General features: G+C 37.2%; 2 protein-coding genes, 1 long non-coding RNA gene and 7 other non-coding genes across 13 annotated transcripts; 8 read left to right on the top strand and 2 right to left on the bottom strand.

Annotated features, from left to right (window-relative positions):
* Positions 1-98: 98 nt before the first annotated feature.
* LOC111450483 (universal stress protein PHOS32-like) lies at positions 99-1,319 on the bottom strand. Its single transcript, XM_023090651.1, has 4 exons — positions 1,028-1,319; positions 840-946; positions 439-557; positions 99-305 (listed from the first exon to the last, which is right to left on the bottom strand). The coding sequence occupies exons 1-4, from the start codon at positions 1,203-1,205 to the stop codon at positions 215-217; spliced, it is 495 nt and encodes a 164-aa protein (XP_022946419.1). The 5' UTR covers positions 1,206-1,319; the 3' UTR covers positions 99-214.
* A 634-nt stretch (positions 1,320-1,953) lies between these two features.
* On the top strand, positions 1,954-6,433 carry LOC111450482 (GTP-binding protein SAR1A-like). Of its 2 annotated transcripts, XM_023090650.1 has the most exons (4): positions 2,212-2,302; positions 2,440-2,542; positions 2,665-2,796; positions 5,930-6,433. In XM_023090650.1, exons 1-4 carry the CDS (start codon positions 2,298-2,300, stop codon positions 6,248-6,250), a joined length of 561 nt encoding a protein of 186 aa, XP_022946418.1. In that variant the 5' UTR covers positions 2,212-2,297; the 3' UTR covers positions 6,251-6,433. The 2 variants fall into 2 exon arrangements, with proteins under 2 accessions (XP_022946417.1, XP_022946418.1); XM_023090649.1 differs by lacking the exon at positions 2,440-2,542 and having other exon boundaries at positions 1,954-2,302.
* LOC111450877 lies at positions 3,386-3,503 on the top strand. The gene has a single exon (XR_002711898.1). It is a non-coding gene; the product is annotated as a small nucleolar RNA snoR83 (small nucleolar RNA).
* Positions 3,958-4,077, top strand: LOC111450878. The gene has a single exon (XR_002711899.1). It is a non-coding gene; the product is annotated as a small nucleolar RNA snoR83 (small nucleolar RNA).
* On the top strand, positions 4,316-4,434 carry LOC111450876. Its single transcript, XR_002711897.1, has one exon. It is a non-coding gene; the product is annotated as a small nucleolar RNA snoR83 (small nucleolar RNA).
* On the top strand, positions 4,620-4,738 carry LOC111450875. Its single transcript, XR_002711896.1, has one exon. It is a non-coding gene; the product is annotated as a small nucleolar RNA snoR83 (small nucleolar RNA).
* On the top strand, positions 4,924-5,042 carry LOC111450873. The gene has a single exon (XR_002711894.1). It is a non-coding gene; the product is annotated as a small nucleolar RNA snoR83 (small nucleolar RNA).
* LOC111450872 lies at positions 5,228-5,346 on the top strand. The gene has a single exon (XR_002711893.1). It is a non-coding gene; the product is annotated as a small nucleolar RNA snoR83 (small nucleolar RNA).
* Positions 6,434-6,740: 307 nt separating the features above from the next.
* Positions 6,741-8,747, bottom strand: LOC111450484. 3 transcript variants are annotated; one of them, XR_002711825.1, is made up of 4 exons: positions 8,577-8,747; positions 8,283-8,363; positions 8,017-8,080; positions 6,741-7,094 (listed from the first exon to the last, which is right to left on the bottom strand). It is a non-coding gene; the product is annotated as an uncharacterized LOC111450484 (long non-coding RNA). The 3 variants fall into 3 exon arrangements; XR_002711823.1 differs by lacking the exon at positions 8,577-8,747 and adding an exon at positions 8,455-8,566; XR_002711824.1 differs by lacking the exons at positions 6,741-7,094; positions 8,577-8,747 and adding exons at positions 7,589-7,804; positions 8,455-8,566.
* Positions 8,669-8,740, top strand: TRNAP-UGG. The gene has a single exon. It is a non-coding gene; the product is annotated as a tRNA-Pro (tRNA).
* Positions 8,748-13,167: the final 4,420 nt, after the last annotated feature.

Here is a 13,167-nt window from a genome sequence, read left to right as displayed (position 1 = left end):
AATTAAATTTTTTAACGTGTGAAAAATATATTTATATTGAGACCTATCTGCCATATTTATCTAATCATTTCTTTAAAAAAAAAAATCCATAATACATTAAATAAAGTAAAACTTGATTGCTTAAATCAACTACACAAACTTCACATACATAATTGTGTGTTTTTTTTTACGAAATGTAAAATAAAATTAAAAAAAAAATAAACATTTTTATTTACTAAGCAGCTGAGTCTTTGGGCTTCTTTACAATTAAAATGGGACACTTCACAATCTTTGCACAATGGTTGCTCACACTCCCAATCAACGCCCTGCAAATATTTCAAACCATTAAATTTTAATTAATATCAAACACTTTATTCACTCATTTTTTTATTGAATTTTAAAAAATTCAAATATTTATCGAACCAACCAAACCGAACCGAACCGAACCAAGATAGTCACCTTTTGATTGGACCATAGCCATGGCAACCCATGACCAACACGTCAGCACCCAATTTCTCCACCATCTCACATATCACGTCCCTTGCATCTCCACTTTCCACTCTTGTCTCCACCTTCACCTGTTCCCACAGCCCCATTTTCGTCATTTCACATTTTCTAATCAATTCAAAATAAATAATCTCTCTAAATGCTCAAGGGTACAATAGTCATTTCACACCACAATATCTAGAACACTCCTATAATATATCTTCCCACTATAAATTTTATTTTTAATTTAAACTCTTGTTTCCTTTTAACACTAAATTACTTAATAAAAATTACTTAATGTGATTATATTACACGTAATTTTAGAGAAGTAATGACGTGGTAATTAATAAATAAAAAAAGCCCTAATAACTCACATTATTTAGATCCTTGCATAGCTTCTTGGCCTTCTCCACAATGGCCGCCGCCACGTCACGACTATGCCTCTCCATCGTGGCCATAATATCCGCTGAAAACAAATACCCTACAAAATAATAATAATAATAATAAAATTAAAAACTTCAAAATTACCAAAATAACCGTTGGATAGTTTGAATTTACTTACCAGTGCCATCCATGGCGGTGTAAATCGGGCGGGGTGGCCGAGCGTAGAGGAGGATAAGGGTATCTTTGGAATTTTGAGAAATTACATTCCTCAAACACCAAGAGAGCGCGTACAAGCTCTCCTCGCCCTCGTCGACGGCCACAAGGATCTTTCTCTCACGTTCCGACACGTCACCCATCTGAGATCCGATGATAATCCGACGGCTGGTAACAAATCTCGAAAAACGGTTGCAAATTCCCAGTGCTGGAAGCGTCGTAGACAGTTTGGTGACCGGGAAGTCCGAGCCACCGGCGATATTTATAGGAGAGAGAGAAAAAAAAAACATTTTAATTTTTTTAAAAATATATATATAGAAAATTAAAAAACCGAAAACCATTGGCGGTTTTGGGTTTCGGCTTCCGGTTTTTTTCTTCTATATAAGTCTGTGGGCCATTTTTATTTATTTATTTACATTTATTTAAATTCGAAAAATGAGAAGTGGGCCCCACTTGTTTTATTCTTTTGGATAAACTCAATTTTCAAACTTATCTTTTTTTTTTCTTTATTTAAATTAAATTAATTTCTGCCACGTGGCTACTACTATCTCGCAAAAACACGTAAATATAAAATGATTTGTTAATTATTATTTTTTAAATATTATATAATTTTACAATGATTTATTTTCAAATAAATCTTAAAATTAAAATTTTATTTTTTATAAAAAATTTAAATTTATACTGAACACATCAAATTGGGTTCAATTTAATATTTAATTTAATTACGGTGGAAATAATTAAGTTGGAATAAAAAAAAATTAATTTTTGTTTCTTTTAAGGTTTTAAATTAAAGTTTTGGGCCGGACTCCATAATTGGGGGATGGAGGTAGGCCCAATAAACATCCATGTGGGCCTGTTTAGGGCTTCATTTACCTCAGCTTCAAACAGAAATGGCGGCCACAGTTCTCACCTCCCTCTTCCTCTCCTACTTATTATGTTAATATCTACGATTTCCAGATGCGTTTTTTTTATTAGTATGATCCTAAATCCCTAGAAGTGCTCATTTGCTCTTGCTTTGGGGGATTTTAGGGGCTCGATCTCGTGGGTTTACGGTACAAGTTTGCAGCTTTTCGAGGTCGTTTTTGGCCTGCATTTTGCCGGAAATTAGAAAATGTTTTTGGTTGATTGGTTCTATGGAGTTCTTGCATCTCTTGGGTTGTGGCAAAAGGAGGCCAAGATCCTTTTCTTAGGGCTCGATAATGCTGGAAAAACGACCTTGCTTCATATGTTGAAAGATGAGGTATATTTCTTTATGATTCTTAAGTTTATTGTCTTTATTCATTTTGTTAATATTTGTACACTATTGAAAATTGATGAAATGCTTTCGATGGAGAGATAGCAATGTTACAAGTCTTGAATCTCGATTGTTGTTTGTAGATTATGTTTAATTCCAGATTATTTCCCAAATAAGGTGGTATATGAAAATATTATCCCCGAGGAAAACAGATGCTTGGATTCAGAATTCAGAGAGCGTAAAATGGTTGCATTTCCTTAATTTTTCGATGTTTTTGAAATCTTATTTGTTGCTTAGATTTGCCTGAATGTTGGATTTTTAGTTAGCTCTAATTCAAGAGTTCATTTCGTTAACTTGTCATGTTGCAGAGATTAGTTCAACACCAGCCGACCCAGCATCCAACTTCGGAAGAGTTGAGTATTGGTAAAATCAAGTTCAAGGCCTTTGATCTAGGAGGACATCAGATTGCTCGCCGAGTTTGGAAAGATTACTATGCTAAGGTGTATATTTTTTCACCTCCTTTACTTGATATTCCTAATTCTGGATGTGTTACGCCTGTACAGAGAACCACATGGGTCGAATGATATCATATGGTGGTTGTATTTTATCTATGAGTTGAATGTTTCAGTTGACCGAATGTATAGTTTTCTGCCAATTATGGGGTTGAATTTCTTGATCAATGCAATTCTTGAACTCCTGTTATTTTTAACTTGAGAGGCTGTTAAATCTATTTGAGCACTAATCAGTCTCATCAGTTTCGAAATGTTTCCAACCCCTCGTAATCCTTGAGAAAGTTATTCGTGTTACTTGTCGATAGCATATCTTCGTCCTGAAATGTTCTGCTTTGAGTACTTAAGTGTCATTCAAACTATTTTTCAACTGTAAATTATAGTTGCTGAATATTTATTCATCATGTCTCATATTTGTTGTCCCAAGTACTGAGTTAAGATATTGCCTTCTTTGAGGAAAGATGAAAGTCTTTGCTTCTAAATGCTAACAATGGTTTTAACATACATTGATTTCCTCTACCTCTGTGATTGTTTGAACTTTACTTTCTTATCATTTTCAAAATGTTTCCTCGCCTCCATAATCCCAGACAAACTTTTTGTAGTTTTCTGATTCATGGGAGGCAGAAATTACATGGTTATTCGCTGATAGCATATCTTCTTCTTGAAAAGGTCTGCTTATAGTTCATGATCATACATTGTTTCATCATTCAACCCATCCAATTGCAAGTCATATTGACTGAATGTGTTATACCTCATTTACCATATCAGAAATCCCATGTACTTCATTGCTGTTTTGTGTTCTTTGTCATGGAATTGGAACTTTTGCTTCAAAATGTATGATTTTATCTTCCTCCTTTGTGGTTATCTGAACTCTCAACACCATCTCATTGTGTTCAACATGTTTCCTTGCCTTCATGTGTTCTTCTGATTCATGGGAGGCAGAAATTATATGGCTATTCGCTGATAGCATATCTTCTACATGAAAGAGTCTGCTTTTAGTACATAACCGTACATTTTTTTTTTCTTTTAGTACGTACCGTGCATTTTTCTGTGTTACTGCCCTTACCATTTTGTCTACCTTAGCGGTTATTTGAACTTTAAACCATCTAGTTTTTTTTTTTTTTCCCCTCAAAATGTTCTCCTGCCTTCATAATCCCAGACATACCTCTTTGTGTTTTTCTGATTCATGGTAGGCAGAAATCATATGGTTATTCGCTGATAGCATATCTTCTGCTCGAAAAGGGTCTGCTTTTAGTACATAACCATACATTTTTCTTGTCATTGTAGCTATTTGTGAACTATAAATTGTACCCACTGATATTCTTTAATGACATTTGCCATATTTGAGGTCCAATGTACTGACTTTACTGCATTGCCTTCTCTATGGAAAGGTCTGAAAGCTTTACTTTGAAAAATTACCTACAGTTATCATACATCATTTTGTCTACCTTTGCAGTTTATTCAACTTTGAAGCGACTTAGTGCTTCTGTAATATTTTCCTGCCTTCATAATCCCTGACAAACAATTTTGTGTTTTTCTGATTCATGGGAGGCAGAAATCACATGGTTATTCGCTGATAGTATATCTTCTCCTTGAAAGGATTTGCTTTTAGTACATAACCATACATTTTTCTCATCATCGTAATCGTTCTTCTACAATTCTACTATAAATTATAAGCTCTGATATTTTGTATGACATTTTCTATCTTTAAGATCCTAAGTTCTGAGTTTCTATATTCTACAATTTTACTACCTGTGCAGTTTATTCAACTTTGAAGCGACTTAGTGCTTCTGTAATATTTTCCTGCCTTCATAATCCCAGACAAACAATTTTGTGTTTTTCTGATTCATGGGAGGCAGAAATCACATGGTTATTCGCTGATAGTATATCTTCTCCTTGAAAGGATTTGCTTTTAGTACATAACCATACATTTTTCTCATCATCGTAATCGTTCTTCTACAATTCTACTATAAATTATAAGCTCTGATATTTTGTATGACATTTTCTATCTTTAAGATCCTAAGTTCTGAGTTTCTATATTCTACAATTTTACTACCTGTGCAGTTTATTCAACTTTGAAGCGACTTAGTGCTTCTGTAATATTTTCCTGCCTTCATAATCCCAGACAAACAATTTTGTGTTTTTCTGATTCATGGGAGGCAGAAATCACATGGTTATTCGCTGATAGTATATCTTCTCCTTGAAAGGATTTGCTTTTAGTACATAACCATACATTTTTCTCATCATCGTAATCGTTCTTCTACAATTCTACTATAAATTATAAGCTCTGATATTTTGTATGACATTTTCTATCTTTAAGATCCTAAGTTCTGAGTTTCTATATTCTACAATTTTACTACCTGTGCAGTTTATTCAACTTTGAAGCGACTTAGTGCTTCTGTAATATTTTCCTGCCTTCATAATCCCAGACAAACAATTTTGTGTTTTTCTGATTCATGGGAGGCAGAAATCACATGGTTATTCGCTGATAGTATATCTTCTCCTTGAAAGGATTTGCTTTTAGTACATAACCATACATTTTCTTCATCAACGTAATCGTAATCGTAATCATTCTTCTACGGTTCTACAAATTATTTGCTGATGTTTTGTATGACATTTTCTGTCTTTAGGATCCTAAGTTCTGAGGTGGTAGGATTGAAATTTTGGTTTTAACAGACATTGATTTTGCCTAACTTCGCTAGTATTTTAACTCTGAATGATTTCATTGTTTCAAAAATGTATCCCTGCGTTCATAATCCGAGATGATCCTTTCTTGGTGTTTTACTGATTCATTGGAGGCAGAAATTATGTAGCTGTTTGCTAATAGCATCTTCTCATTTTAAGAGGGGTCAAAATTGTGTCCTTTGCTGAACTATGGTTTTAACACATGCATTGATTTCATCCACCTTTGTGAAACTGTGGCTACAATGATGTGGCCTTGTACAAGTTTTAAAATCATTTGTATTCTGACATTGGCCTGTGAAGGACAAACAATGTGTTTTGAGCTGTTTATTTGATATCATATGCCTCTAACTGGGTCATCTAGTCTTGTGTTGTGCTCGCATTATATAGCTCCTTATCATGTCAAAACCTTTATTGAATATGTTGCCATTGTCGTGTGAAGGTGGATGCCGTAGTTTATCTGGTTGACGCATATGACAAGGAGAGATTTGCAGAGTCGAAGAAAGAGTTGGATGCTCTCCTCTCCGACGAAGCATTGGCCGACGTTCCATTTCTGATTCTGGGCAATAAGATCGACATTCCATATGCTGCATCAGAAGACGAGTTACGGTATAACTTAGGCCTAACAAACTTCACGACTGGCAAGGGCAAGGTAAGCATGGCTGACTCGAGTGTTCGTCCTCTGGAGGTTTTCATGTGTAGCATTGTTAGGAAAATGGGTTATGGGGATGGTTTCAAATGGCTTTCTCAGTACATTAAGTAGATTTTGTTTTCTTTGTTCCGAGAAACAAATTATTTTGTTCAAGCTTTACTGTCATTCTGTTGGTATGAATCTGAGGGGTAAGAATTGTTTTTACCTTTTTCATTTCCAATTGAAACTCCCACACCAAAATTTGATCATAAAGGCTGTAGTGAATTGGCTACTCTATTCTTCATTGCTTCTCTTTCATGTTTTTTTTAATTGAACATATAGATCAAACCATTGACTAGTTGATCATATCCTGATTTGGGTATCTAGATTTTTTCTTTCACGTGTGAATGTTCAATCAGTTTTCGACTCCATGACTGTTCTCACATGACAATCGTCTCATCAACCTACTGCATTTGATCATCAAAGAAACTTGTACAATATTATCCTAAGTAGATAATCACTATGACTCAAACTCATTACTTCTAAGCCCTTATCGAACACTGACTCAATAGTTCAAATTTCTCAAACTCATATGTATAGTCAATTTTATTGAACACCCAGCATCCCACAAAGGTTGTGCACAGACAATCTTTGAAAAAAAAAACTAAAAAATAAGAACAGGTGCATATTTTCTTTCATTTCTTGGACCAATTTCATCCTGAGACATGATGAAACTTGTATATAATATATGAAAGGCCATGTTATGCTCTTCCAGTTCTTCATTGTTCACATTGAAAACTTTCAAAACATAACTTACAGTCCAGAAGGCTGGGAAGCCCAAGTTTCGATCTTCCCTTGCGCATCAATCCATAAGGCATGGCATGGCATGGCTAGCTCTGAACTCTTAAGCTTTACCTTGTTCTGTGAAGCTTCCTGGCGTTTTTCTCTTTTAGAGAACTTCAAGCCGCTCCTGCACCTATTTCACATAAAGCGACTTGGCCCTTCGACACTGCTCCCTTCGACACTGCTTCCACAAATATCTAAAATAATGGAGACGATTAGGGTGGTACCTGTTTAAGAGATGCCCCTTCTAAAACACGTCTACTAGGAACTTCATTCACCTCTCCAATGAATGTGGGACCTCATAATCCACCTCCTTGGGGAACCCAACGTCTTCTCTAGCACACCGCCCAATGTCTGGCTCTGATACCATTTGTAACAATTCAAGTCCATTGCTAACAAATATTATCCTTTTTGGGCTTTCCCATTAGTGCATCCCCTCAAGGTTTTAAAATGCAAGGAGCCACGTGCTTATAAAGAATGCTTCTTCCCCTCTCCAACCGATGTGGAACCTCAAAATTCACCCCTCTTGGGAGCCCAACGTCCTCACTAGCGCATCGCCCGGTGTCTTACTCTGATACCATTTATAGCCCACCGCTAAATATTGTTCTTTTTAGGTTTTCCCTTTCGTGCTTCCCCTCTCAAGGTTTTAAAACGCGTCGAAGAGGTTTCCACAGTCTAGTAAGAAATGTTTCATTCCCTTCTCCGACCGATGCAGAACCTCGCACCAGTTAACAAAGTGCAGTACAGGCAATACATAAGTCTTACATTTCAAATAAAGTTGCCACATAGAACTTGAATCTACAGCAGCATCCACCGAGAGGCCACGGACCAAAATTTGATAGCCTAAAAGTTAATATACTAAAGATTTTAAAGGTCAATGTAGTACTAACAGAAATGGATGAAAAAACGAACAATTATTAACTCAAGACAGCCTTAACTTCTACCACATAAACACAAAAGAGCAGTGCAAATACAGATTCTCCAACAAAGTGACCAAAGTACACACTGATTCAAGAAAATGTTTGAAGGAACAGTGAGACAATGGTATAACTAACCTGGGTTTTTCCCAATCGTAATCTCTATGCTTCAATGGTTTTGTCTGCACTGGCGATCCTTTCACTGAACAAAAGATGAAAATTGAAATCCTTCTGAACCATCATCATACCAAGTTTACATATTCTAGCTTCTATAATTACACGTGAATGACAGCAAAATACTCAACAGAAATGGCAGGAAAGGGAACACTTACATTGAGGAACACACACAAAAATAAGCATTAAGATGACGATGAGAACAAGAAATAAATTCCATAAGTCCCAACCTGTTTTTCATGCTCACGAGGCCGTTCCAAACACTCCTCTCGGTCAAATTTTCTTCTGATGGTGTTATCAACTCCAGCAACCTGCATTTATGAAATCGACCGAAATTAGTTGCAAATAAACCCCATCGAAATCCCAAAAGGAAAGAGTTGAGGTTTTTTCATCATTCTTAACTATTTTTCTCGTTTCATCCACAAAATGTGCCAGAACCAGAATCAGAACCACTCAGAGAATTTAAGTTGGGATGGAATATCAGTAAGCTAGGGTTCAAAATGAAACGGAAGATTAGAACTTACAGTATTGCTGGCATGAGCCATCGCCGCCGAAAAAAAACTTGACCGCACCACTGAATCTCAAATCCGCCAAAAAGTTTAACAAGGTTCACACAGGGCGTTTGGTCTAGTGGTATGATTCTCGCTTTGGGTGCGAGAGGTCGTGAGTTCGATTCTCGCAACGCCCCCCACTACTCCTATTTATTTAAAAAAATATATAAATTACTAAAAATCTGAATTAAAATATTTAATTTTTCAGTCAAGTGTATATTTTAATTAATTGGGTCATTTTAGAAAACACACCTAAACCTTAGGATATATTTTAATAATTTTTACACACCATTAAGGTTGAAAGTTTGAATGGTGGACAGAAGTGGCCCAACAGTATTATGGGCTAAACAAAGGCCCATAAAAGAGATGTTGGGTTGGGCTAGTTTTAAGTGGCCCAACAGTATTATGGGCTAAACAAAGGCCCATAAAAGAGATGTTGGGTTGGGCTAGTTTTAAGTGGGCCGAAGATATTATGGGCTAAACAAAGGCCCATAAAAGAGATGTTGGGTTGGGCTAGTTTTAAGTGGGCCGAAGAGAAACAAAGATAACAAAAAGAGGTGAGCCCAACAGTGTTATGGGCCATACAAAGGCCCATAAAGATGTTGGGTAAGATAACAAAAAGAGGTGAGCCCAACAGTGTTATGGGCCATACAAAGGCCCATAAAGATGTTGGGTTGGGCTAGTTTTAAATGGGCCGAAGAGAAACAAAGATAACAAACAGAGGTGAGCCCAACATTATTATGGGCTAAACAAAGGCCCATAAAAGAGATGTTGGGTTGGGCTAGTTTTAAGTGGGCCGAAGATATTATGGGCTAAACAAAGGCCCATAAAAGAGATGTTGGGTTGGGCTAGTTTTAAGTGGGCCGAAGAGAAACAAAGATAACAAAAAGAGGTGAGCCCAACAGTGTTATGGGCCATACAAAGGCCCATAAAGATGTTGGGTAAGATAACAAAAAGAGGTGAGCCCAACAGTGTTATGGGCCATACAAAGGCCCATAAAGATGTTGGGTTGGGCTAGTTTTAAATGGGCCGAAGAGAAACAAAGATAACAAACAGAGGTGAGCCCAACAGTATTATGGGCTAAACAAAGGCCCATAAAAGAGATGACAAAGATAACAAACAGAGGTGAGCCCAACAGTATTATGGGCTAAACAAAGGCCCATAAAAGAGATGTTGGGTTGGGCTAGTTTTAAGTGGCCCAACAGTATTATGGGCTAAACAAAGGCCCATAAAAGAGATGTTGGGTTGGGCTAGTTTTAAGTGGGCCGAAGATATTATGGGCTAAACAAAGGCCCATAAAAGAGATGTTGGGTTGGGCTAGTTTTAAGTGGGCCGAAGAGAAACAAAGATAACAAAAAGAGGTGAGCCCAACAGTGTTATGGGCCATACAAAGGCCCATAAAGATGTTGGGTTGGGCTAGTTTTAAATGGGCCGAAGAGAAACAAAGATAACAAACAGAGGTGAGCCCAACAGTATTATGGGCTAAACAAAGGCCCATAAAAGAGATGTTGGGTTGGGCTAGTTTTAAGTGGGCCGAAGAGAAACAAAGATAACAAAAAGAGGTGAGCCCAACAGTGTTATGGGCCATACAAAGGCCCATAAAGATGTTGGGTTGGGCTAGTTTTAAATGGGCCGAAGAGAAACAAAGATAACAAACAGAGGTGAGCCCAACATTATTATGGGCTAAACAAAGGCCCATAAAAGAGATGTTGGGTTGGGCTAGTTTTAAGTGGGCCGAAGAGAAACAAAGATAACAAAAAGAGGTGAGCCCAACAGTGTTATGGGCCATACAAAGGCCCATAAAGATGTTGGGTTGGGCTAGTTTTAAATGGGCCGAAGAGAAACAAAGATAACAAACAGAGGTGAGCCCAACAGTATTATGGGCTAAACAAAGGCCCATAAAAGAGATGTTGGGTTGGGCTAGTTTTAAGTGGGCCGAAGAGAAACAAAGATAACAAAAAGAGGTGAGCTCTATGCCTATCTCATCCACATCTTAGGAGGTTGACATTGAGAGAGACTTTCTTTGTACTTGTTGCTTGATGGGTCTTGTTTGTCATGCAAGACAATGGTGGCTTTGGACCATCGGAGATTTGTTTCTCATGCCCAAAATAATCTCTCCGTCACGGTCGTCATCATTTTCTTTTAGGGATAGCGTTTTGTTTTTTTTTTTAAAGATGTTAGACGAATCTCCATTTTGATCTTTTTGTATTCTTCTAGCTATATGATTTGAGTCCCCGAGACGTATTGATTATAGGATAGCTTTAAGATGACATTGACATAATCAAAGCTAAGTTGGCTAGCTTGACAAGTAATTATGTTAACTTACAAACACGTGGATTATTAGTCCCTTTTGTCTTTTTTTGCTTTCGTTATCGCAATTGTTTATTTAGTCTAATTCGAAAGTTTAAGATCTCACCACAACTATATCTTGTAATATTTAGAAGCACGAAACTCGTGAGAAGAGATATCTAAACCGATGTTATCGATTTCGATCTTTAGGGACGAATCGAGGTTGGGAGGAAAACGAAACATTAAGGTTGTGAAGACCTCTCCCTAGCAAACAAGTTTTAAAAACCTTGAAGGGATATCCCTAGAAGGACAACATTTGCTTGCTATGGGCTTGGACGGTTACAAATGGTATTAGAGTCAAACACGAGGCAGTGTGCCAGCGAGGATGCTGGGCCCCGAAGGGACGGTGGATTATGAAATTCCACATTGAGAAACCTTGAAAGGCGAAAGAGGATGGATTGTGAGACTTCACATTGAAAAACCTTGAACGGAAGTTCGAAAGGAAAAACCCAAAAGAACCATATTTGCTAGTGATGGGTTTGGTTTGTTACAGTTGTGGGTCTTTTGAGTACTCTAAAACATCAAAATCAACAACAACGAGCAAGAACTAACTCACCATGAATTTTTCGACCTCAAATGTTGTAGGGAATCAAGTTTCGATCGATCGAGATCACAAGTTCACCAGCAAAGATCAAACTTAACAACATTGGTTCAGATCTTCCCCTCCACAAGTTTTGACACCAAACATTACAAGGATCAAACCGTGGTCCTATGAGATCTATTAAGGTATATGCAAACTAATCTAAAGCAAAACACGTAAAAACAATCAAAGCCAAATGTTTCCATCACTCACCCACCACCCATCTGTTTCTCCTTTATGCTAATATCAAGGAAACAGCATGGCCCCAGAGAGATTAGGAACAAAATCCACTTCCACCCTATTGCACATTATTTTAACGGAGCTTCCTAATTCAGGCAAAACAAATTCAAACTCCTAACTTTTGTCAAGAGTTAAAACTTTATTCCCACACCTTTTTGAAACAAAAGAAATTTACTTTTGTTTCAAAAAAGATAAAAAAGTTCCAGTGGCAACATGAACTTTTTAATGTTGGGATGTTTAGAAATACCCTCCAAAAAAGATTCCCTTCAACTAAAATAAGTTGGGTTGGACCCTACTTTATAAAATAATGCATCTCCATTGTTACGAGACTGAGCAATAATAAAGGAAGCATGTATTAGGGCTATCTCGGAAAATTTTCAGATATCATCTAAGAGTATGTTCAAATCAAACCCCTAATCCTGTGATACTGTTGTCTCTCGGAGTTGGCATGTGAGATTCTACATCGGTTGGAGAGGAGAACGAAGTATTCTTTATAAGGGTGTGGAAACTTTTCTCTAGTAGAAGCGTTATAAAACCTTGAGAGAAAGTCTAGAACGAAAAGCCCAAATAGGACAACATTTGTTAGTGGTGGGTTTGGGCTGTTACAAATGGTATCAAAACCAAACACCGGGCGATGTGCCAACGAGGAGGCTAAGCCCCGAATGGGGTGGACACGAGGTGGAGTGTGCCAACGAGGATGTTGGACTCTGAAGGATGATGGATTGTGAGATCTCACATCGGTTAAAGAGGGAAACAAATGATTCTTAAGGGAGGGGAAACCTCTCTCGAGCAGACGCGTTTTAAAATTTTTAGGGGAAGCCCAAAATGAAAAACCTAGAGAGAATAATATCTTATAGGAGTGGGCTTAAGCCGTTACATGGCCTTAGGATGGATGAAACCTCCTTGAAAATTATGGGACGGGTTTGAGGATAATAAGGAGAATAGGGCCCTTGTTGCCCCCATAATCGAAATTAAAAAGAAAAAAGGAAAGGAATTTACCTCAAATCTCTTCCAAGCATCGAGGCAACAATGTGGGGTAGCTAGCAAAAGGTTCCTGCACCACAGAAGTTAAAGAATAGCACCAAGAGAACATATAGTTATCTCTTGCTATTTGTTTGTAAACAAGTCATTCCTTGTGGATCCGTAGGTTAAGATGGGGCCTTTCTGCTGCCTCACACAGCAATGTCCCATCAACGTGTGAGCCATAGCCCTATAATTGATCTCATTTCTCACTAACCAAATCAACATTCTCTTTCATCATCATCAACCCTCATCACTTTTTGTTTTAGGGTTTCAACACAACCCCCTATAAAAGTCACCAATAAATCATTTATCATTGCACAACCATAAAAATGCACAGATTCAAAGATATTATAACTTTTTTTTTTTTTTTTT

Source organism: Cucurbita moschata, unplaced genomic scaffold (genome assembly GCF_002738365.1).
Source record: "Cucurbita moschata cultivar Rifu unplaced genomic scaffold, Cmos_1.0 Cmo_Scf00012, whole genome shotgun sequence".
Classification (NCBI taxonomy): Eukaryota; Viridiplantae; Streptophyta; class Magnoliopsida; order Cucurbitales; family Cucurbitaceae; genus Cucurbita; species Cucurbita moschata.
The sequence above is the reverse complement of the archived record's forward strand: the minus strand, read 5'-3'. Positions and strand labels throughout refer to the sequence as shown.

What these genes read in the sequence shown, in the direction of transcription:
- LOC111450483 (XM_023090651.1), bottom strand. Translation starts at nt 1,205, where the DNA reads ATGGGTGACGTGTCGGAACGTGAGAGAAAGATCCTTGTGGCCGTCGAC. An exon ending in CACCGCCATGGATGGCACTG is followed by an intron (nt 947 to 1,027) that starts GTAAGTAAATTC and finishes ATTATTTTGTAG; the next exon opens with GGTATTTGTTTTCAGCGGAT. An exon ending in TATGCAAGGATCTAAATAAT is followed by an intron (nt 558 to 839) that starts GTGAGTTATTAG and finishes CTGTGGGAACAG; the next exon opens with GTGAAGGTGGAGACAAGAGT.
- LOC111450482 (XM_023090649.1), top strand. Translation starts at nt 2,174, where the DNA reads ATGTTTTTGGTTGATTGGTTCTATGGAGTTCTTGCATCTCTTGGGTTG. An exon ending in TTCATATGTTGAAAGATGAG is followed by an intron (nt 2,303 to 2,664) that starts GTATATTTCTTT and finishes GTCATGTTGCAG; the next exon opens with AGATTAGTTCAACACCAGCC. An exon ending in GGAAAGATTACTATGCTAAG is followed by an intron (nt 2,797 to 5,929) that starts GTGTATATTTTT and finishes TGTCGTGTGAAG; the next exon opens with GTGGATGCCGTAGTTTATCT.